This window comes from Camelus bactrianus, chromosome 3 (assembly GCF_048773025.1).
Source record: "Camelus bactrianus isolate YW-2024 breed Bactrian camel chromosome 3, ASM4877302v1, whole genome shotgun sequence".
In the NCBI taxonomy this organism is placed as follows: domain Eukaryota; kingdom Metazoa; phylum Chordata; class Mammalia; order Artiodactyla; family Camelidae; genus Camelus; species Camelus bactrianus.
This window is the reverse complement of record NC_133541.1, coordinates 27,736,712-27,762,744: the sequence shown is the minus strand read 5'-3', so window position 1 is coordinate 27,762,744 and position 26,033 is coordinate 27,736,712. Positions and strand designations below refer to the sequence as shown.

The 26,033-nt window shown below is 35.0% G+C and overlaps 1 protein-coding gene across 1 annotated transcript in view; it reads right to left on the bottom strand.

Annotated features, from left to right (window-relative positions):
- The window catches only part of WDR70 (WD repeat domain 70), a 233,651-nt gene that overhangs the window by 140,685 nt on the left and 66,933 nt on the right, over positions 1–26,033 (bottom strand). The window contains exons 8-9 of the mRNA XM_074357233.1: positions 20,980–21,133; positions 5,112–5,188 (exon numbers count right to left, since the gene is read on the bottom strand). Coding sequence (XP_074213334.1) covers positions 5,112–5,188; positions 20,980–21,133 — 231 coding nt within the window. The remainder of the gene's footprint in view (positions 1–5,111; positions 5,189–20,979; positions 21,134–26,033) is intronic.

The window sequence follows — 26,033 nt, the reverse complement described above, 5'->3', positions numbered from 1 at the left end:
ATATTTTATAATGTCACATGATAAAACAGTCATTTCACAATTACACTAGGGTATAATAAAAAGTATCACCAATTCTACTTTGTTTATAGTGTTAACCCAGAGTTTCTCCAATAACAAAATTAAAATCTTTTAACCCTAATGTCTTAGGGTAAAAAACAAAAATATGATTCTTGATCCTAATTGCCTATTTTAAACAATGGAAGCTTTTGATCTCAAAAGATAATATACACACTACCTTGAGCTACTAGAGTAGATAGCTGGTAACTGTTCTTAAATATTGACACCTCAATTCAAGGCACATTCTTGCTTTTACAGAAAAACACTTCTAAGTACATTTACTCAAACTGATCCACATCAAGAAATATTTGAGGCCCCAAGATCCCATTTCTATGCTCCTTTACATCTCCTCCCCACTTCCTCTGTTCATATGTCCAGGTCCACTCACCTTCCTTTATGAGCAAACTCAGTCCAGATGCAATATTAGTACACTGAACCTTGTGTCATGGATAGTTTCATGAAAAAATTTTTATCAAAGTATTATCTTTTAAATTGCTCATTTACTTCTAAAATGTCTTCTAACTTTATTAAATACATTTTCTCAGAAAAAAAATCTGAGAAATTGAAGTCAGAAATAAAACAAACCTTGTAAAAATAATATTGATATTAGAAGCCTAGGTATGGACTTTAATTCACATTGTTGGATAACCTTAGAGGTTCCATGAGATTTTTATGTACAGCCATGTTTATGAACTTGGACATGGGTGCTGGACAACAGAAAAAGAGGAAAAGCTGCTGTACTTTAAGAAGCCAACATAAGCTTGGTTCCATAACCAAATAAAAACAACACACACACACAAAATTCTTTTACTTAATATAAAATTAAAATTGTACATAAAATACAAGTTTCCTAAATAGAGCAATATATTTTTAAATAAAAAAACAAGGTGATCACAAATGATTTACTATAAGAAAGCAGGGATGGTTTAACATTCTGTAATGTATTAATGTACTTCTCTATAAAAATGGACAGCAAAAAAAGGGCAAGATTATACCAAATACTCCACAAAAGCATCTGACAAAGTTCAACAGCTATGATAAAATTAGAAATAGAATAAAAATTCTTTAACTTAATAAAGTTATATACCAAATCCATCATACTGTTTTTCAAAAAATCTTAAAATAAGAGGTATTTAACCTAGCACACTGTTTTCCTTGTTTAGTTTTTGCTTAGGAATGTGGGGCAGGGGGCTGGGGAGGCCATACCAACCTCCAAGTTGGTAAGAGAAATGGAGGAAAATTCTCAGGCGTAAATATAATTTACCCCTGGCTGTGTCAGGCCATCCTCCAGTATAGCCAAAATGGCTCCACATCTCAAAAATCAATTAGTATTATCCAGGAGGTGTAAAAATCTACTCCTAACAACAGTGGACCTTTCACGAGCATCATCACAGTCAGATAATGTAGTACCATCATCACTGGTGTGTCCTACCAGAGACTCCAAGGTAAAGGGAAATTGTCCTGTCAATGGGGAACAGTACTGCAGAGTGTTCTTAAGGAAGTGAGTTTTTGTAACCTTTCCTTACACAGAAGGGATTTGTATCTTGTATGTGCATCTATGAATCAATCGCCATAATCTTTGTGACAACCACTCACAAAGTACCTAATGCAGTGGGTTCACATCTTGGTTCAGACACTTGGAATCATGTGTCCTTGGGAAAGTCAAAACTGGTTTCTTCATTTGAAATACATAATAACATTACTACCTACTCCATTGCTCAAGGAAAACATAGGATAAAGTGCTTATTTAGCACATGTAAAGTTTACTGCAAAGTGTTCAATAAGTGTTAGATATTATCTCAATGTTCTCTTGTTGGAAAATTTTAACAGTCTCTAAAGAGGTATTAAATCATTCCTACTGATTTTGACTTTTCAATAATATATGGTACAGATTTATTTAGTACTCTTCAATGGCTTGCCTTGTAATTACATTAAAATCCTAGCCAACTATACCCTAGCCTTCAACATCTTGTATGATCACTGTGTGATCTAGTCTCTGCCTTCCTCCCCAAATTCAATTACTATCATTCCCACCTTTCCTACCAACCTACAAACTGTCAGTAAAATTGGATTTTCTGTCCCCTAAATATTCTACATTACATTCACTTCTTAAGGTCTTGAATATGCTATTTTGGCCTGGAAAGCTTTTTTCCCTGAGGATGCCTCACATGCATGGTGTTAAGTCTCAATTAAAAGGTCACCTCTTCAGAGGTTTTCTCTGACTACTCTACATACAGTAGACTCTTCTATTCTCCATCCTTTTGTTTTACTTTACTTTATTCTTAATACTTATTACTACATAAAACTATATTAATTTATTAGTGTATCTGTACCTTGTCCATCTCCCAGCACTCACCTCCACTTGAATGTAAGCCCTCACGAAGGCAGAGACTTAGATCACACAGTATACCTGGCACACAGAGCACATATATATTTGTTGATTGAATTAGGCATCTGGACTGATCTCCTATAGCTTAGCCCACTGCTACTTACTACTCAGAGTCAAAAGCCAAGAAAAAGTCAATCAAACTGCAAACCACCTGAATTTATTAATGGTAGAATTAGCTAAAAGGTGGTAAAGGATATGTATAATGGGGGGGAGGGAGGAATCTATGGTTAAAGCCCATTTATCCTCACATAGAGTTATGGACAAAGACAGCCCAATTTGTATAGTATAAAAGAAATTGGAGCACATTTTCAAATGTATAACATACCAGTAAGTCAGTGATTTGGAAAGGGAACTAAAGAATTGCTCTTTTAAGGAATTAGATAAACTACATTTTATACCCAGTAAAATAATGTCATGCCTTAATACTTTACCCAAACTATTTAGAGGATTAACAAAGTTAAATAGGTTTCTTTATATCCTTTTCAAAATGATTTAAATGTTTATTGTGGATCACTGACCTCAGAATATATAACAAAGTTTCTTAAACTTATTTGATCGTGGAATATCTTTCTTCAGACTACTAATTTACATATCCTGGAAATCAATTTGGGAAAAGCTTCTGTAGACCTCATAAAAGTTACTGTGTTAGCGACTATTAGAGCCCACCATTCAGCCTGATCTTTAAGAGTTCTGAGAACAAAAATTTTCCTGTTTTTCCAATTGCTTTTATTCAGCTTAAGTTTTCAACCAGAGTAGCCTGGATCCTCTGTGCTTTTTGTTATTTTCTTCCAACATTAATATCAATTATGTATTTTCTTACCTAACTATACTGCATGAAGTCTCTAAATAGCTGTAGGCATCTCTGTCTTGTTTCCTATTTAAATGCAAGTAGCTTTAGTATTCCTATATATAATAAAGTATTTACTTTAAATTTTTCTAAATGGTTTTTATCAGGTTTCAATAAGTTCTTCCTATTCCTAGGAGTTTTACTAGGAAAGACTAATAAATTGTCAAATGTCAATTTTATTATATAATAAAATCATATGATTCTTTCACCTTTCATTTTTTTAAACATTTTTTTATTGAGTTATAGTCATTTTACAATGTTGTGTCAAATTCCAGTGTAGAGCACAATTTTTCAGTTATACATGAACATACACATATTCATTGTCACATTTTTTTTCGCTGTTAGCTCACCTTTCATTTTTTAAATATCAAATTATATTGAAAATTTCTTAATGGTAAAATTTTCTAATTGTAAAATATCCTTGCATTCCTAGAATAAACCTTACTTGACCATGGGATACTATTAATTTAGATTAGCTGCTAAAATTGGCTTCCTAATGCTGAAGTAAGGAATGTGACTTTAAACATACATAATTTAAGTATTTGGAAAGCTAATAAGACAAAGATAAAAACAAAACTACATAGTTACATTTATCAGGAATTTTAATCAAATGTATTATCCCATTTCAATCATATTCTGTATATTCCCAATTTTTAGTTCCTTTTAGATCAAGTTATTTTTAAAATTGCACTATAGATTTAAAATTATGTCTTTTGTCTGTTATTCTACAGATTAATTCTAGAAAACGTAAAATATCAAATGTGAACAGTAATTTTGAAAGTTAATGAGGCAGATTATAACTATCAGAAAGCAAAAAAATAGAGAACAAAATAATCTAAAAACAAAGATGTTCTTTTTATCTAAAATATAAGTGTTTCACCTAAATAACACCATCTATAGTTTAATTTATAAGATTTTTCATTATAATTTTCTCTGTAATATTACAAATAGCTCATTCTTATGAACTCTTAATACTAAAAATAAATCTTACTAAAGAGAGATATTTGGTAAGAAGAAAGAAGTCTTCCCCCTGGAAGATATTATAATTTTAAAGCAAAAATGAATAGAACTTGATAGATCTACAGTAATAGTAGGAGACTTCAACATACCCTTCAGCAGCTGATAGACTAAGTAGACATAAAATCACTTAGAGTATCTGAACAATACAATGAACCAATTGACATAATTGACAAAAATATATAGAATATTTACCTAACATCAGTAGAATACACATTCTTTTAAAATGCACATACAACATTTACCAAAGTTGATAAGCAGGGTTATAAAGCAAGCTTCAATAAATTTCAAAAAAAAAATCATACAATGTAACAATATAGGGAAAAGCTGCTCAAATATTCCCTATAATATCCTTAATCCTAAACCAAAAAACACAGTGCAAAAGAATCTTAATAACGATTTAATCAATTGTTTCAGTTATTACTTCAAAAAAACAATCATTTAAGCATCAAACATATATAAGCTACTAGATTTAGATGGAAATCAGCCTTTACTATAAAAAGTAACAAATTATTGGTCACAACGTTAAAGTCATTTGGGTCCATTTAATAGCATCAGTTTGATCCATTGTGCTCCCTAGCAAACTCTAGTGGAATTTATATCAACTCTCATTTTTATAGTTTCCATAAGTAAACCTTATACTGTCAGTTAAAGTCAAAGTAAAGTTAAGAACAAGAATATATAAACATCAGGATTCCTAACATTCTAACTCCTACTTTACTGGCAAGATGGCACAATACAGATGTTAAAGAAAATACAGAAATATAGAAATGTATAAGATGAATTATCAACAATACTCACGCGTCATTTGAGCAAGTCATAAATTCTCCCTTTATTTTGGGATGCCATGAGCCAGTATGAAGCATTGCTGTGTGACCCTTAAAAAACAAACAAATAAAGAAAAATATCTTTTAAGAATGTAAAAATAAACAACCAGAGGCTGATATATTATGCTTAAAAGTAAAACTTTTTAGTCCTCCCCAATGCACACTATTTTAATTACAAACTGATAATATTTTATCCCAGTTTTATTTCATAATATGATTTATTTCTTTTTGTTTATTTTAATTTTAATTCACTGTGTAATCCCTCCTTTTTAGTCCTCCCCAATGCACACTATTTTAATTACAAACTGGTAATATTTTATCCCAGTTTTATTTCATAATATGCTTTATTTCCTTTTGTTTATTTTAATTTTAATTCACTGTATAATCCCTCCTGCCTAGGAATTAGCGCAGTGCTTACATATAACAGATGCTTAATAAGGAAGGAAAGAGAAGGGGAAATGATAGCCTCTCATTAAAAAACAAATAAAAAGAAAAATCAAAACAAGAGAGACAATGGAAAAAGTCAGTGGAAAAGTATTAAGAAACACAGAAAGTATTTACAAATAATTAAGGCAAAAACAAGAGGATGAGGGAAAAAAACCCACTTCTTTAAAATATGTCAACAATCTTTTTTTCTACAACACATCTGTAAGAATATGCGAGAAAAGAAGAAACATTGTATTGAAAAATAGAATAATAAAAATTAAAAATTCACTGGAGGGGCCCAATAGAAGAATGGATATGTTGGAGGAAAGAGTCAGTGAACCTGAAGACAGATCAAAAGAAATAATTCAATCTAAACAACAGGAAGAAAAAAGAATAAGGGAAAATTGAGCAGAATCACAAACACCTACGAGACAATATCAAAAGATTTAGTATTCATGTTATATAAGACTCGGGAGGAAAGAGAGAGGTACAGAAATGTATTTGATTAAATAATTGCTAAAAACTTCCCAAATGTGGTGAAAAATGTAAATTCACAGACTTAAGAAACTCAGTGAATGTCAAACAAAATGAACTAAAAACAAAACACTAAATTAATGGAAGCCAGAAGACAGTGGGAAAACATTTTTAAAGTACTTAGAGAAAAATATTGCCAAGTTAAATGTACATAAAATGTACTTTGGAACTAAAGGCGAAATAAAGACATTCTCAGATGAAAGGAAACTAAGAGAATTTGTTACCAGTAGACCTGCTTTAGAATAAATGGTACAGAAATTTTAAAACTGCTCATATAATTCATATGGAAATTCAAAGAATTACAAAAAATGTTAAGATTTTATCATTTCAATAATATAATTTTATTATTAAAACTTATTATTTTATTATTTCAAGAAATACTAATTCAAAAATAATCATGTAAAGAAACAACAAAGTGGGAGGATTCATACTTCCCAATTTCAAAATTAACTACACATTAATGTTACTAGCAGATTTATTCATAAAACTTTGTGGTCAAAGATGTTTTGCCAATAGGACAGATATGCAGTGAAAGAGAAAGAAGGAAGAAGGTGTTTCAAGGAGAGAATAAACAACTGTGTCAAATACTGCTGAGGGTTACAAATTTATGAGAACTGAGGACAGACCATGAGATGTGGATGGCACGGTAACAGGGTGCCATGAACAGAGAGGTGAGTTAGGTACCCTTTAGTTCTGTGCACCTAAGGCACAAAGAGATTGTAATTAAACTGACTGACTCATAGATTAAAATCCATAGGATTGCCAGGGATCCCATTAAACTCTTTCCAAAACGGAAATGTTACTCTTTGCTTATTTAAGAAGAAAAGAATTTCTAATGCCAAGCAGTAAATAGGTATCTGATCTAGTTTCACCCCATTAAATACATCTGCCTCTGGCTCAGAAAAACAGCTCATGATTTTCAACAAAAGGAACACCTCAATAACGCCAAGACATGCCCTGCCTTCAGAGACTTAGATCCTAAACTGCCTTGGATTCCTCAATCTTGCACACTACTCTCTACTCTCATTTCTCCCTCTGCTTAACTCAGCTCCACCTCCACCTCCACTGTCATCTCTGGTCCCTTAATCTGCTTATCTCCCAGTCAGCTCCCACCCTCCTCTCCCACTCCCAGACTCAAGGATTCACCCATTCTCAGCACAGAGTGTGCTGCTCAGTCCAGTCCTTAGAACGGGACTCCCTGTGCTTTGTCCTAACAGCAATCCCAAAACTGACCCAGCCCATGAAGGTCTTGAGGGCGGGCTCCAGAAAACAAGTCTTTTACAGATATTTGTTGATTAGAGTTGAAATAGCATCTCAAAATATAAAGGATGTTTCTAAGAAGACCAAAAGAAGATGATCCCTATTACAGAGGACATTAAGATAAAATATGGTCACCTTAGTTGTAGAGTATACAGAATATAAAGATAAATAGTAGGTTAAACTGAAGAAATCTGAAAGACTATGAATGTTGTTTCTTGTTTATAAAGACAGGAGCATGACAAAGGCAATGGGAACGTTAAGTACCCTGTGTTAAAACAGTGACCAAAATTAGTCATAACAAAAATGAAGTTCAACTAAGGATTCTTACATGAATCTAAACAGATTCAGTACCATGGCTAACACTAGTGGAAAAAGTTTTAAAGTGACACCTATTAAAGGACAGTCAGTGACTAAAATACTTTTTCATCAAATAAACTAGGTTTTCTTTCTCCTTTATCTAAACATAGGCACTCCTTGGCAGGGGGGGCGGGGGGGGGCGGGCGGGTGGAATCCCTTCCTCTATTTAGCAGAATTAACTGGTAAGAGCCTAGTAGAAAGAATTAAGCATCTATTTGTTTCTCATAATATGCTAAACTGTGCATAAAGAGAGGATATTATCAAACCATGACTAACATCTGCTTCCTCTAACGCACATGCACACGCACAGAGGTGCTGATCCATACCTATTGGCCATACGTTTGTGGCAGCCTCATGACAAAAGCTGTAAAACAGCTGCCCCACTGCAGTGCCATGTGTAGTCACTGAATGAGGTGAGGCTGTGTGATCCACAAAATCAAAGTCTTTGGCCTGGTGAGCTAGCTAACAGAAGCAACTCCTATGAGAAATGAAATGCATCAGGGAACATACTGTGAGTTTTAATCCATAAGTTCTTTTTAGCCAGAGTTCACTCATAGGCTTTCAGGAATCACCAAACTTCCTGAAATTATTTTGCTGGAGAAAATATTCAATAGCCTGATTTGGGGAGCTGGCAAACTTTTTCTCTAAGGGACTAGATAGTAACTACTTTAGGTTTTATGGGCCACATGGTCTTTGCAGTAACTACTCACACTCTACCACAATAAACACAAAAGCAGTCATAGACAATAGTAAACATATGCATACACAGCTGTGTTCCAGTAAAACTTTTACTTACAAAAAACAGGGTGCAGGCTGGATTTGGACCACAGGCCACAGTTTGCTGACCCCTGCTCTAATCCATCACATTCTTAGTCATTTCCTTCTATGAATCAAGGACTCTGAAGTCCAAATCTTTCTAATTCCTAAGCATTCTAAAATCCATTTGAAGACATCAAAGAGACAGATTCATTCTTCTTTGATCTACTCAACTCCAATGACCTCTTCCAAGATATTTCAGCAGCCCCAACTACTGCTAACTCTGCCGTTACCACAAATGGTTCCTTTTCTGAAATTGTGAACTTTCTTTCAACATCCTAAACTTCAAGCAATCTCTCAGCATAAACCTGAGTGCCCATAAACATAAAAAGTGTCCAGAACAACGTTTATTCTGGAATAACTCCCTCTTCCCATCATTGTATTCCATTCAAATAACTCAGGCTCCCGAATAGACTCAAGAATATCATACAAATAAGCAGAATGACTGTCTGTACAAATTAAGATCTGGTAGCCCTTAATGCTCCCATGATTTTTCTAGTAATTTTTCTCTCACATCATCAATAGCTATTCTAAATCTTTCCTATCCTACATAAGGCCTCATCCCAACATCTCCCAACACAAAACTAGGAAATGACCTTGTGACCAGATGGTGACAACTTGAACTTCTTATGTAAGGCCCACCACCTATAAACATATTGCGTATGAGCCCATTCTTATTCCTCCATTCCCAGCGTAAAAATATCTTCCCTCCTTCCACTCAAAGCTCATTCCTGCTCTTATGTTTGATCTCTATCACTACCACCTCCTCAGGGACTTTCATTATTACGTATGTTTGGTTTTTGCAGAATGGTATTAGTTGTCTATTGCTGTGTAACAAATTACCACAAACTCAGGGGCTTAAAACACTTCCAGTCTATTACCTAGCAGTCTGAGACGTCAGAAGTCTGGTCACAATGTGATTGGGTTTTCTGCTCAGGGTCTCATAGAATAAAATCAGAATGTTGGTAGGGCTACATTCCTTTCTGGAGGCTCTGAGGAAGCACTCTTTTCCAAGTTCACTCAGGTTGCTGGCAGAACCCAAGCTCCTGTGGTTGCAGGACTAAGATGACTATTTCACTGTGTCTGTCAACTGGGGGCTACACTCAGCATCAAGAAGCTGCATGACTTCCTTGTCACATGGATTCCTCCACCTTCAAAGCCAGCAAATGAGAATCTTTCTCTTGTTCAAGCTGAACTAGACAAAGCCATGCCCAAAAACCCTGTAAAGCAATCCCTTTTTTATCCATAGCTCTTGCTGAAATGGCCAAGAAATAACATTCTTAAGCTTCCTAGAGGTTACCTGGTTTGATTGAAAAAGTCTGTGAGGCACATGCTTCGTTTCTTCAAAGAGTCTTTAGTGTAACTGAATATTCTGACCTATTAATCCTTCTGAGATTTTAGTAAAAGGTTACCCAGCCACACCTGGGCTTTTTCTCTATACCACACTTTCAGGAGTAATTTCTTCACTTACACATTGCCAACTGGATAGGCTCAAAATCAGCTAAATCATCTAGTACTAGCTCCTTTTTAACAAGACTTCTCTCAATTTACCTTTTTTCTTTCATTTTCTACTATAAGTAGCAAGAAGAAACCAGGCACTGCTTTCAAACATGTTGCTCAGAAATCTCCTTAGCTATAGCATATATCCAACTTCATCACTCAGGTTCTGCTTCCATCTTCAAAGCCAGGGACAGAGAATTCCCTGGAGTCAAATCCCTCCCACACTTTGAAATCTCTTTTGCCAGGAAGACCCCAATCCCTTTTAAGGATTCACCTGATTAGGCAGGATCCACTGAGGATAATCTTCCTTTCTTAAAATCAACTGTGCCAGACAATATAACCTAATCACAGAAATGTCTTATCATACTCATGGTTCACATCCACACTCAAAGCAGGGGGCAGGGGATTTTGGCAGTAGTGCAAAGAATCTTGGGAGCCATCTCCCAATTCTGCCTATAAGAACTATGTGTGTAGCTAGATTCTGAAATTACTTTCCATAGCATTGAACAAATGAGTAAATATAGTGGTAATGCTGAAAGCCAAGTTTCTCACTGTTGGAGAAGCGAAATAGAAATATGAGCGAGGAAAGGCTGGGAAGTTGGATTAGGATTGGATATATCAGTGTGAACTCATCATTTTTTCACATGTTTTGTTTTTTGGTTGGTTGGTTTATCCCCACAGCCCCAGCTGTGTCTTCTGAAATAGTCTAGAAGCAATAACACCTCAGCAGCAATGAACATATCCAGTGCCCAGACCTTGATTTGTAAAAGAATTCCCTATTCAAAAGAGCCATGGAACACTGGAGAAACGGGTAACATTAGAACAGGAAAAGTATAAGATAAGCCAGGAACATTTTGTTGTGTCAGAATGTACGAAAGTACCCCCAAAATAATGGTGATTTATCAAAAGGATAGAAACCAGTGTTAGAGAGTTTCTATTAGATAAAAAGCTCTGGAAATATTCAGAAATTGGAAAGAAACACAATGTATTTTAAATCACTGAACTTTTTAGAACTGTAAACCATCAGTTACAACTGCTTTAAAAAAATATATATACCTAGAATTCACAGTTTACAGTATTTTACTCCTTAGGAACAGTATTTACCATTAAAAGGGCGTGACTGAAATATTTAATCTCCAAATAATACGGCAGATTTTTGGAGTGGCTGGGTATCAGAATAACTACATGTTCTGTTCAAATATAAATAAAGCATTTGACAATATCCTTTTTTCCAGAATTCCTTATAAAACTTCTACTTTCCATATTAAAGTACACTTATGGAGAAATCGCCTACTAAAATGTCCAAGCATTCTGAGATCCCGAGCCTATCCTCTTTCATTTTAGCCAACTAATTATGAACTAAGTGGCACAGAATTGTTTTAATATTGAAAAGAAAAGGGTTGAAAACAAGTGTCTAAGAGTTTAAAGTAATAGAGAAAAACACTCTGACTGGAAGTATCATACCAAAATTCTGGTTTAGAATAAATGAGTTTTAGATGACAATGTAACTACAGTTTTTAAAGCATGCTTTTAAATAGTTTAAGGGTTGATTCCTGCTTATCCTTGTCCTACTTTCCTAATCACTTAAACTTGAAGAAATAATGTCCTATTTTCCCAAATAAAATAACCAGTAAATCCCATGAACTCCAGATAAGTGATCTTCATATTTTAAATAGCAGAACCTGATTTTGAAAGGATATCTTACAGAGAACTGAACAGATAAAAATGGCAAAACTGGAACTTCTCTGGCTGAAGGAGAAGGCCGCCTACTTCTTACTCCCACCTTAAGGTCTCTCACTGCACCCCAGTGCAGCTCCTGACACACTGGCACCCAACCCCAAGACAACAGAACATGTAAAATATGGCTCCAAGCAACACTTGATATAAAAGTTCTAGTGTGATCAGAAAATATGTTTTTCAGATGCTTAAAGAAAAAAAGACATAGAAACTGAAATCTTAATAGTGATTATATTTTGGTAGTATAATTATGAGTATTTGTTTTCTTTTTTCTTTTCTCAATTTTTATAGTCAACAGGAATTACTTTTAGAAACCCAATAAGCTATATTTTTTAAAGATGTAAGTATATTGTCCCTATAATGCATCGTGTTGCAGTACATACAGAAAAGGAAATTCTGTACCACTATAAGTAAACATTAAAAAAAAATACACACATACAACTAGACATCAAAAAACAAACAACCTGATTCAAAACTGGGCAAAGGATCTGAATGGATACTTTTCCAAATAGGAAATTTAGATAGCCAACAGGCACATGAAAAGATGCTCAACATCACTAATCACCAGGGAAAGGCAAATCAAAACCACAATGAGATTATCACCCGCAACCATCAGAATGGCTGTCATCAAAAAGAACACAAATAATCAATGTCGGCAAGGACGTGAAGAAAAGGAAACTCTCCTACACTATTGGTGGGAATGCAAATTGGTTCAGCCACTATAATATGGAGATTTCTCAAAAACTAAAAATAGAACTACCATATGACCCAGCAATTCCACCCCTGGGCATATATTAGAAAAAACCAAAAACACTAATTCAAAAAGATACATGCACCCCAATGTTCACAGCAGCATTATTGATAATTGCCAACGTATAGAAGAAATAGATGAATAAAGAAGACACACACAGACACAGACACACACACACACACACAATGGAAGACAACTCAGCCACAAAAAATAATGAAATTTTGTCATCTGCAGCAACATGGATGGACTTGGAGGGCACTATGCTAAGTGAAATAAGACAAAGAAAAACAAACACCGTATGATATCACTTATATGTGGAATCTAAAAAATACAACAAACTAGTGAATAAAACAAAAAAGAAGCAAACTCATAGATATAAAGAACAAATTAGTGGTTACCAGTGGGGAGACTGAAGGGAGGAGGGGCAATATAGGGGTAGGAGATTTTTTTTTAAAGGGTTATTATGGGATTAAATGAAATCATGTGTGTGAAACTTTTGAAAATTGTAAAGCACTATAGAATTTACAGAATCTTTCATTCAATTAAAAAAATTCCAATGACAGTTGATTCCTAGTCAAGATGGCACAGTAACAGGACCACAAGCTTGGCTCCTCTCATGACTACAACAAAACCACAAGTGACTGCTAAACTGCCACTGGAAAAAAAAAAAAAAAAGACTGGAACCTAGCAAAAAAGATCTTCAATAGGAAACATGAAGGGGGAACCACAGCAGGACAGGAGGAGGGGTGTGCTTGCAATATAATCAGTCCCCATACGCCGCGGGTGGGCAACCAACAAGCTGAAGAATAAGTAAGTCATAGAGGCCCTCCCACAGGAGTAAGAGTTCTGAGCCCCACATCAGGCTCCCTGCCTAGGGTGCTAGCATCAGAAGGAGGAGCCCCGAGAGTTTTGAAGGCCAGTGGTGCTTAATTGCAAGAGCAACACGGGACTGGGGTAAACAGAGAGTTCACTCTCCTGGGAAGCACAAAAGAATCTCGTGTACACTGGGACCAAGGGCAGAAGCAGAGATTTCATAGAAACCTGTGCCAGATTTCCCTGCTGGTTTTGGAAGGTCTCCTGGGGAGGTGGGGAGTGGATGTGGCTCACCCCAGGGACATAAAAGCTGGTGGCAGACATTCTGGGAGTATTCATCTACATGAGCTTTCCTGGAGGCTGACATTTTGCTTGTGTCATTAGCATCAAGCCCTAGCCCCATCCAACAGCCTGTAGGCTTATGTGCTGGGAAGCTTCAGGCCAAATATACTAGGTGAGAATGCAGCCCTACCCATTAGCAGACTTCCAGAACTCACCACAGATGCCTCTAGACACACCCCTAGACACAGCCCTGCACACCAGAGGGCCAGGACCAAGCTCCACCCAGCAGTGGGCAGGCACTGACTCCTCCCATTGGGAAACCTGCACAAGCGTCTAATCCAGCCTCATCCACTGGGGGAAGATACCAGTAGTAAGAAAACAACAATCCCAAAGCCTGTGGAAGGAATCTGCAAACACAGGCTGGACTCTACCCTACGCCCAGCTGGACCCTGGCCCTTGGGTGACCAAGAGGAGTGCACTGCTGGGATGCATAGGAAGTCTCATACAAAGGGTCATTTCTGCAAGGTTGAGAAACGTAACTAACCTACATAAAAATACAAATAGAAATTTAGACAGTATGAGGCAGCAGAGGAATATGTTCCAAGCAAAGGCAAAAGATAAAATCCCAGAAGAAGAAATAAGTGATGAGGAGCTAGGCAATCTACCTGAGAAAGATTTTAGAGTAATGATTGTGAAGATTATCAGAGAACTCAGGAGGAGAATAGATGCACAAAGTTTTAGCAGAGTTAGAAAATATAAAGACTACTCAAACAGAGTTGAAGAATACAATTACTGAAATACAATACAATAGAAGGAACCAATAATAGATTAAATGAGGCAGAAGAACGGATCAGTGAGCTAGCAGATAGAGCTGTCACAACCATAGAAAAGAAGAAAAAAAAAAAGAACGAAAAGAAATGAGGATGGTTTAAGAAATCTCTGGGACAACATGAAGCATACTAATATTCTCATTACATTGGTCCCAGAAAGAGAAAAGACCTGAGAAAATATTTGAAGTGATGATAGCTGAAAACTTCCCTAATCTGGCAAAGGAAACAGTCACCCAAGTCCAGTAAGCATAGAGAATTCCACACAGGATTAACCCAAAGAGGAACACACTGAGGCACATACTAATAAAACTGACAAAAATTAAAGATAAGGAGAAAATATTAAAATCAGTTAAGAGAAAAGCAACAAATAACATACAAGGGAACTCCCATAAGGTTATCAGCTGACTTCTCAGCAGAAACTCTAAAGGCCAGAAGGGAGTGGCACAATATATTTAAAGTGATGAAAGGGAAAATCTACAACCAAGAACACTCTACCCAGCAAGGCTCTCATTCAGATTTGTTGGAGCAATCAAAAGCTTCACAGATAAACAAAAGCTAAAAGAATTCAGCATCATTAAACCAGTTTTACAACAAATGTTAAAGGAACTTCTCTAGGTAAAAAAGAAAAGGCCACAACTAGAAACATGAAAAGTAACTGTTAGTGGAGGGTAAGAATGCAGAGTATCTGCAATGCATCTGAAATTAAGTGATCAGCAACTTATAACAATCATGATATATACGTTTCTATACCAAAACCTCATGGTAACCACAAACCAATGTAACTCTATAGTCATCAAACCACAAGAGAACAAAAAGAAGAAAGAGGACAAAAAGAAGAAAGAGAAAAAAAGACCTAAAAAACTAAATCAAAACAATTAACAAAATGGCAACAATAAGAATACACATATCAATAATTACCTTAAATGTAAATCAATTAACTGTTCCAACCAAAAGACACAGACTGGACGAACAGATACAAAAATAAAACCCATATTTATGCTGTCTACAAGAGACCCACTTCAGAGCTAGAGACCATACAGACTGAAAGTGAAGGAATGGAAAAAAGATATTCCATGCAAATGGAAACCAAAAGAAAGCTGATGTAGCAATACTTACATTAGACAAAATAGATTTTAAAATAAAGACTGTTACAAGAGACAAAAAAAGGGACAATCAAGGGATTGCTCAAGGGATCAATTCAAGAAGATGTAACAATTGCAAATATATATGCACCCAACATAGGAGCACCTCAATATACAAGGCAATTATTAACAGACGTAAAAGGAGAAATCGACAATAACACAATAATTGTGGGGGACCTTAATATCCCACTTACATCAATGGAAAGATCATCCAGATGGAAAATCAATAGGGAAATACAGGCTTTAAATGACACATTAGACCAGATAAATTTAATTTATATTTATAGAGCATTCCATCTGACAGCAGCAGAATACACGTTTTTCTCAAATGCACATGGAGCATTCTCCAGAATTGATCACATGCTGGACCACAAAGCAAGCCTTGGTAAATTTAAGAAAAACTAAAATCATATCAAGCATGTTTTCCAACCACAACGCAATGAGATTAGACATCAACTACAAGAGAAAAATTGCAAAAACCACAAACACATGGAGGCTAAATAATATGCTACTAAACAACCAATGGCTCACTGAAGAAATCACAGAAAAAAAAAAAAAAACTACTTTGAGACAAATGAAAGCGAAAACAATGATACAAAACCTCTGAGATGCAGCAAAAGCAGTCTAAGATGGAAGTTTATAGCGAGACAAGCTTACCTCAGGAAACAAGAAAAATCCCAAATAAACAATCTAACCTTATACCTAAAGCAATTGGAGAAAGAAGAACAAACAAAACCCCAAGTTAGTAGAAGGAAAGAAATCATAATGATTAGAGCAGAAATAAATGAAATAGAGACTAAAAAACCAATAGAAAACATCAATGAAACTAAAAGCTGGTTCCTTGAAAAGATAAACAAAATTGATAAACCTTTAGTCAGACTCATCAAGAAAAAAGGGAGATGGCCCAAATTAATAAAATCAAAAATGAAAAGGAGACTTTACAACTGACACCACAGAAATACAAGGGATCATTAAGAGGCTACTAGGAGCAACTATACACCAACAAAAAGAACAACCTAGAAGAAATGGATCATTTCTTAGAAAGAAAAAATTTGCCAAGACTGAAGAAATAGAAAATATGAATAGACCAATTACCAGTACTGAAATTGAACCAGTAATTTAAAAACTCCCAAAAAACAAAAGTCCAGGACCAGATGGCTTCACAGGCGAATTCTACCAAACATTTAGAGAAGAGTTAATACCTACCCTTCTGAAATATTCCAAACAATTGCAGAGGAAGGAACACTTCCAAACTCATTCCATAAGACTATCATCACCCTGATCCCAAAACCAGACAAAGATACCACAAAAAAAAGAAAATTACAGGCCAGTATCACTTATGAATATAGATGCAAAAATCCTCAACAAAATACTAGCAAATTGACTCCAACAATGCATTAAAAGGATCATATACCACAATCAAGTGAGATTTATCCTAGGGATGCAAGGATTTTTCATTATCTGCAAATCAATCAATGTGATACTCCACATTAACAAATTGAAGAATAAAAACCATATGATCATTTTCACCAACAGATGAAGGAAAAGCTTTTGATAAAATTCAACATCCACTTATGATAAAAACATTCCAGGGAGTGGGCAGAGAGCGAACATGCCTCAACATAATAAAGGCCATATATGACAAGCCCACAGCTAACATCATACTTAACAATGAAAAGCTGAAAGCATTTCCTCTAAGATCAGAAACAAGACCAAGATGCCCACTCTTGCCACATATTCAACATAGATTTGGAAGTCCTAGCCATAGCAATTAGAGAAGAAAAAGAAATAAAAGGAATCCAAATTGGAAAAGAAGAAGTAAAACTGTCACTGTTTGTGGATGGCATATATTATACATAGAAAATACTAAAGACACTACCAGAAAACTACTAGAGCTCATCAATGAATTTGCTAAAGTTGCAGCTGTATGCAGAAATCAGTTGCATTTCTATACACTAACAACAAAATAGCAGAAAAAGAAATTAAGGAAACAATACCATTTACCATCACAGCAAAAATAATAAAATACCTAGGAATAAACATACCCAAGGAAGCAAAGGACCTGTACTCCGAAAACTGTATGACACCGATGAAAGAAGTAGATGACAACATAAACAAATGGAAAGATATATCATGTTCTTGGATTGGAAGAATCAATATTGTTAAAATGGCCATACTAACAGGCAATTTACAGATTCAATGTAAACCATATCAAATTGCCAATGACATTTTTCACAAAGCTGTAACAACAACAAAAAAAATGTTAAAATGTGTATGGAAACACAAAAGACCCCTAATAGCCAAAATAATCTTGAAAAAGGAGAACTGAGCTGAAGGAATCATGCTCCCTTACTTCAGACTATACTACAAAGCTACAGTAATCAAAATAATACAGTACTAGCACAAAAACAGACATATAGATCAATGGCAAAGTCCAGAAATAAAGCCACACATTTTCGGTAAATTAATCCACAACAAAGGAGGCAAGAATATATAATGGAGAAAAGACAGTGTCTTCAATAAATGGTGATGGGAAAACTGGACAGCTACCCATAGAAGACTGAAATTAGAACATTTTCTAACACCATATACAAAAATAAACTCAAAGTGGATTAAAGGCCTAAATGTAAGACCAAATACTATAAAACTCCTAGAGGAAAAGATAGGCAGAACACTCTGCCATAAATGACAGCAATACTTTTTTTGAACCATCTCCAAATAAACAAATAAAAAATAAACAAATGAGACCTAATTAAACTTAAAAGCTTTTGCACAGCTAAGGATACCATTAACAAAATGAAAAGACAACCTACAGAATGGGAGAAAACATTTGCAAGTGATGTGACCAACAAGTGACTAATTTCCAAAATATACAAACAGCTCATACAGCTTAAAACCAAAAAAAAAGAGAAAAAAAAATAACCCAATCAACAAGTGGGCAGAAGACCTAAATAGACATCTCTCCAAAGAAAATATCTAGATGGCCAACAGGAACATGAAAAGATGCTCAACATCGCTAATCATTAGAGAAATGCAGATCAAAACTATAATGATATATCACCTCAGATATAGCCATCATAAAAAAGTCCACAAACAATAAATGCTGGAAAGAGTATGGAGAAAAAGGAATCCTCCTACACCATTCGTAGGAATGTAAATTGGTGCAGTCACTATGAAGGACAGGACAGAGGTTCCTTAAAAAACTAAAAATAAACTTACCATATGATCCAGCGATCCCACTACTGGGCATACATCCAGAGAAAAATATATTTCAAAAAGATACATGGACCCTATTGTTCATAGCAGCACTATTTACAATAGCCAAGACATGGAAACAACCTAAATGTCCATTGATGGATGACTGGATAAAGAAGTTGTGGTATATATACACAATGGAATACTCCTAAGCCACAAAAAAGAATAAAATAATGCCATTTACAGTAACATGGATGGAACTGGAACTAATCATTCTAAGCGAAGTAAGCCAGAAAGAGAAAGAAAAACACCATATGATAAAGCTCATATGTGGAATGTAAAAAAAAAGACACAAATGAACCTGTTTACAGAGCAGAGACAGACTCATGGCCATAGAGAACAAATTTATGGTTACTGGGGGGTAAAAGGGGTGGGAAGAGATAAGTTGGGAATTTGAAATTTGCACCTCTTGGGGAGTGATGGAAATGTTAGGTATCTTGATTGTGGTGGTGGTTTCATATGTGTATACATCTATCAAATTCATCATATTGTACATCTGAAATATGCACAGTTTATTGTACAGAGATTATACCACAATAAAGCTGTTTTAAAAAAAGATGAAAAAAAATCCAACAGAGTCCATAAAGTTTATAAAAATTTATACACAAGATTTTTCAGGAATCAGTGGGAAAAACTATTGAGAGAAATTAAGGACTGAAATAAATGGGGTGATAGCCTATGTTTAAGGATTAGAAGACCTAATATTGTAAAAATGACAGTTCTTCCAAAAATTATCTGTAGATTTAATGAAATTTCAATAAAAACTTCAAAAATTAAAAAAACACAGTGATATAAAGATTAGAGATACAAATTTAACAATATAACAATTTAACAGTGTAATTAGAAAGTCTTCTTTATATTTGAAGTATATAATATTTTATCATAATAGATTAGATATATTTAATAGTTTACTTTAATGTCCTATGTATTGAATTTTCCAGTGGAGCCACAAGTTACTAATTACTCTTGAAATCAGAAAAGAGGTTTAAAAGTTAAGAAAAAAGTGTCCCATGAAATCTGGTTCTTTCAAGTAATAATTCTTACATTTCTAAAGCTCATCACTCAAGCCAAAGACTACAATTAAGTTAAAAGTAATATTTCCTACACAAATGGTCAATTAATTACATTTGCTTCTGGGAAATGGAGAGAGTAAATATTAACCATGATTTTGAAATCAAAATAGAGATAATATTAGACAGGGTTGAGGGAGTTATAATATACAGTTACAATATATAGTTATTTTTTGCATATTGGTAATTAATTTAATATTTTAATTTCCTATTTTTATACATGGACTTATTTATATACCCTTGTCCTACTTTACTAATAATCTTACTATATGTACTATATATAAGCCTGAAACTGCAGAAATAGCCAGATATGGAACCAACCAGATTCCTTTCTTCTTGAAATTTTCTTGGCTAAAACTTCAGATTTATTAAGGTCTGGCATCAAGTCTTACATAGCATGATAGAAGGAGACAAAATTTGGGGAGAGAGGAGACAGACTCCACCATTTGACAGAGGAATGGCAAGATCACATTGTAAAATATCATGTGGAGTGGGAGATATGAATGCAGCCATCTTTGGAAACACAGTCCACCACAAACCTACTATGTACTAGGCTTTAGAACAAGAAGGAAAGAGAGTCTCATCAGTCTTTTCATGTAAAGATTTTTAGTGGGATGATGATATTTTAAAATTAGTATATATTAAATGATCCCATTTTCATTCTTCATGGAAATGCAACCCAGTCATCAAGGAGTCAAACCACACTAAGTCCACCACATTGTGAGAAAGTCCAAACTAGACATATAGAAGGAGAAATGAGGGTTGGAGGAGAGAATATGAGAGAGAGAAGTGGCAGGGGGAAGAGGAAGAGAGAAAGAGATGCAGATGGGTAAAGCACCAACTGTAAACCATCCGAGTGAAATCATTTTAACCTTACAACTATCCTAGAGCCTTAACTGACACTATGAAGCAGAAGAACTTCCAGGTCGATGTACAGAATTGTGATAAATAATAAATTACTTAAAGCAAGACACTAACTTTTGGGGTGAATTGTGGCAGCACAAACAAGTTATTAATAAATGTGTACCAAATTAATTAAATTCACTAAAATATTCTGTTTACTACTTACCTTGGTGTTGGCCATATCCACAATATACTGGTCTCCCTTTATACATTCCATTACTTCAAAACCGTCTCTGTCAATCACTTTGGCCTGAGAACTTCCAGATACAACAAGAATCATGTCTCCTGTGTTACTATACTGTAATGACTTGATCTGATGGCTATGCAAAAAAAAAAAAAAAAAGAAGAAGAAGAAAGAAAAGAAAATAGTCTGGTAAGAAACTGAACATGTTTATACTTTCACTACATTAAGTGTTGTCAGAAAAAAAAGTCATACAACTACACAAATTGATAATTGTACAAAACCAGAAACATCAACCTCCAATTGGCCCTCAACACCAGCGGATGTCCCGCTAAGCTCTCCTCTCACTCTCCAAAGCAATCTATTAAAGTCCTCTCTACGCACCTTCAATCTTCAACCCAGACAACTCCCCCTCTTTCAGCTATTAATTATTCCTGTCCTTTTCCAGAAGAAACATATAAAAACTGCCTCAACTTCCTCCCATCACTATTATAAACTTATCTGTATCTGAACTCCTCTCTTGCTTGTTCTCTTTGATTACAGTGGTGAAAGTAAACCTCTTCCTATCCAAGGCATATCTACTACCTATATTCTGAGACCCATCCCTTCTAGTCTCCTCAGGAATTTCTGACTATCCTCTCTCCTCTCCTTCATAGCTAAGCTATCTGAACAAGGTTTCATCTCCTCTCTTATTTTTCTAGCACTATGGTATCCTTCCCACCCTCACCACTCCACTAAAAGTGATCTTCCCACTGTGGCTGCAGTGAACGCTGTGGTGTACCATCCACATCAACCCTTTCAGGACTGAAATACTCATTCCCCCAGCTTCCAGGATTTGGCCTGCTGATGGCTTACAACTGAAACTTCAAGAATTTCCCTGAGTTGCAGAGAACTCCCTCACCCAAGGTTATGTTGCCATTCCAAAGCAGCCCACATTCAATGATTGGTCAATGCTCAGTAAAACGGTGCAGCCCTCTGTTTCAATCCTGAATATCTCAGAAGGGTTATTCTGGCTTCAGATCTCCCTTGTGGGAATCAGCTGAGGCTGCAGTTGCAACTACATGGCAATTCAGTTTCTCCATCTTCCTAATGCTGTTTCCCTTGCACCTTCTCTCATAGGAGTTGATCCCAGAACCATGCCTCAACAAACCTCCTGCATGCAAATTCTGAAGATTCAAAGTGTGTTTTAGGGGAACCTGACCTGAAAGAGTTGGTAGCAAAAGTAGTCCTATGAAGTCTAATCCAAAATGTGATTTTGGAGTGGTATCAATTACTCACTGGTTAGCAATGAGGACCCCATCTTTGGTGGTACATAGTCCCTGATATACTGCAACAGTGCAATTGCTAAAACTTTGTTGGTAAAAGGGAAGGCACAGCTGGCGTAATATTTCAGGCATTGGAGAGATACAGGAAAAGAGGTTATGAAAAGGTCTATGGAATTGGCTAGCTACTGCTAGGGGCAGCCAATACAATGAAGAAAGACAATGAAAGGTTAAGGATAATTAATCACCAATTAAAGACTACAGTGCAAAAGTCAGAGGGCTTATCTGGCAGTATATAAAAACAGGATTACTGCTCTCTGTCAGGTAATTACTAAGAAAAACCAAAAGCACTTGACATTCACATTTAAATCAACAGCAGCATACATTTACATGCTTGAAGCAGGGCTATGTTAATTTTCCAGATCTTTGTCTTAACGTAATCCCAAGGGATTGGGATCACCTGGACAATCCAAAGAAATTCATGCTGGTCCATGATCTTGATGATAGCATGTTAACTCTAACAGGTGAGCAACAAGTATCAACTACATTGGTGAGAAACATGCTCTCCAAGAGATGAAAGATAAAACCTAGAAAGATCAAGAGACTGAGAAAAAGAGATGTGGGGAAGATGCATGAAGATAGACATGTGAAAGTAGGCAGAATGGAAGTAGAGAGATGCAATATGTGAAGAGTTAACCGTCAAAACTGGGGAAAATGATAAAAGACACTAAACCAGAGGTTGAGTAAATACTATAAACCCCAATTGGGTAGCAGAAAACCAAACCCAGGCACATCACAGTAAAACTGCTGAAAGTCATAGACAAAGGTAAAACCTTTAAAACAGCTAGAGCAGGGGGAAAATTCCTTCAAAAGAGTAAAAATAAAACTAATAGATGATTTTTCCACAGAAGCAACAAAAATTCTGGACGATGCAATGATATCTTCGAAGTTCTGAATAAAAATAACTGCCTAGATGGAATTACAAAATCAGTAAAAATCAAGGCAAAATAAAGATGTTTTCAGAAAAATATAGACTAAAAAATTTGTCAACAACTGACTACACTACTACAAAGAGCTCTTCACACAGAAAGAAAATGATCCCAAATTAAAGCCTAAAGACACAATATGGCATGAAGAATAACAGAAAGCGAGAATATATAAGTAAATTTCAGTGTCTATTGGCTGCATAAAATAATAATATGGGAATTAAAATGCACATACACACACATGCCCATATATAAAATTGAAATACATGAAAATGACTGCAAAAGGATGGGAGAGGATAAATGTAGTTACATATAGTAAATGTTCCAAAGTCACTGCATTGGTTGGGAAGGAGTAAAAGAACTAATTTTTAATAAAATTTAAGTCTAGTATAAAAATATATGATGTAATCTTTACGGTAACCATGAAAAGAACAGTAAGAGACAATAACAAGCTAACTAAGAGGAAACTATATAATATTTTGAAAACTAACGCAAAAGAAAAGACAATAAAGGGGAAATCAGTCTGGACAAATAGAAAACAATGAATGAGATGGTCAACTTATGCTCAAACTTAACAGCAATTACATTAAGTATAATTAAACTAAATATTCCAATTAAAAGGCAAAGTTTATAAGAATGAATAAAAAATAAACTTTCACTTAAAAGGGACACTTTATACAAAGAGAGATAATGTTAAAGTAAAAGAACTGACTAAAAGAAAGCTGGTATATCTGCTAATAATAGGCAGGGTAGTAGACTTTAAAGCAAAGAAGATTACTGAAGATAAAAAGGACATTTCATAATGATGAAAGGTGAAATCCACCAAGATGATATTATAGATGTACTTGCACCTAATGATACATCTTTAAGTACATAAAGCAAAAAACAACAAAACTAAATGAAGAAACAGGCAAATCCACAGTCATACTGGGAATGTGACTTTTCTAGTAGCTGCTACTGTAAGCAAATAAAAAGATCAGAAAGGAAATAGAAGATTTGAACAACATAATTAATAAACAACTGATTTACATATGTTGTACCAACAACAGCAAAATACACTTAAGCATACAAATCATGCTTTAAAAATTGATACATACTGGCCTGCAGATATAGTTCCCAAAATGCCAAAAGTCTAAAACCACATAGAATATGTGCTCTAATCCTAGTGGAATTAAGTTAGAATGCAATTTTTAAAAATAATTTGAAAACCACCAAATGTTTGAAAATTAAGCAATACTTGTAAATAATCCCTAGGTCAAAGAAGAAAATGCAAGAGAAATTGGATACTATATATAAAATAGATAAACAACAATTTCATACTATATAGCACAGGGAACTATATTCAATATCTTGTAGTAACCTATAATGAGAAAGAATATATAAAGGAATATATGTGTATGACTGAAACATTGTACTATATACCAGAAATTGACACAACATTGTAAATGGACTATACTTCAATTAAAAAGAGAGAGAAACTAGAAAATATTTTTAATTGGACGATAATGAAAACACAATGGATTAGAACTTGTGACATTCAGCCAAAGCCAAAGTTAGAAGAAAATTTACACACTTAAATGCATATATTACCCCCCAAAAAAGTTTTAATCAATGATCTAAACATCCATTTCAAAAAGCTAGAAAAAAATAGTAAACTATATCCAAAGATCTCCAGAGAACAAAAATGGTAGGAATTATTTCCAATTCTTTTCATGAGGACAGAAAAATCTTGATACCAAAATCTGACAAGAACATTGTAAAAAGGAAGACAGCATGCCAATATCCCTTATGAACAAAGATGCAAAAAGTCCTAAACAAAATACTAGCAAATCAAATCTAGCAATATGTAAAGGAAAAATACAATACAATCAAGTAAGATTTATTTCAGGAAGGCAATTTGGGTTTAACATCCAGTCAATTCATGTGATTTTTCTACAATAATAAACTAGAGGAGGAAAAATAATTCAACTATTTCAAAAACCTTAATAAAAGACATTAAGAATATGAATGGGTTTGGGGGAGTGGTTTTTTGGATTTTTTAATGGGAGTACTGGGGACTGAACCCAGGACTTTGTGCACACTAAGCATGCACTCTACCACTGAGCTACACCCCCACCCCCCAAGAATATAAATAAGCCAAGTCACAGACTAGGGGAAAATATTCACAACACATGTAACTGGCAAACAGTTCCTGTCTAATAAATATAAAGAACTTCTAAAATACAACCAGTTTTTAAAAAATATAATGACCAAAAACACACTAAGAAGTAAGCAAAATAGGAAGAGACACTTCCCAAAATATAAGCAAATGCCCCATATAAACAGTAAAAGACATGGCCAATTACCAGACAGTGTAGAGGACCACAGTTACGAGGAGCAAGACCATGAGACTTCTTCATACACTTGAGGCCAGCCTATGGACATGATGCTTTAAGGATAGATCCCGACCCCACCCCAGCTATGGCCATATGTCAGAGTCACATGTTGTTAAGGAGACAAAAGGAAATCCTCAGAAGTACAAACTAAAAAAGGTACGCAACTGTTTCTAAGAATGGAACTGTTCTTTACTTCCCCATAGCACTTGCCACTATCTGTCATTTTGTTTGTTTGTTTTTAGTTGGTCTTTCCTCACCAGAATGAAACCTCCAAGGACAGGACTATATTTATGTCGGGTTCTATGCCCAAAACCCTAACACCATCAGCACATAGGAAGTGCTCTATAAATGCTTGTCAAGTGGATATAAATTTGAGAAAAATTCCACCCGTATACTGTTTGTGACAATATATAAAC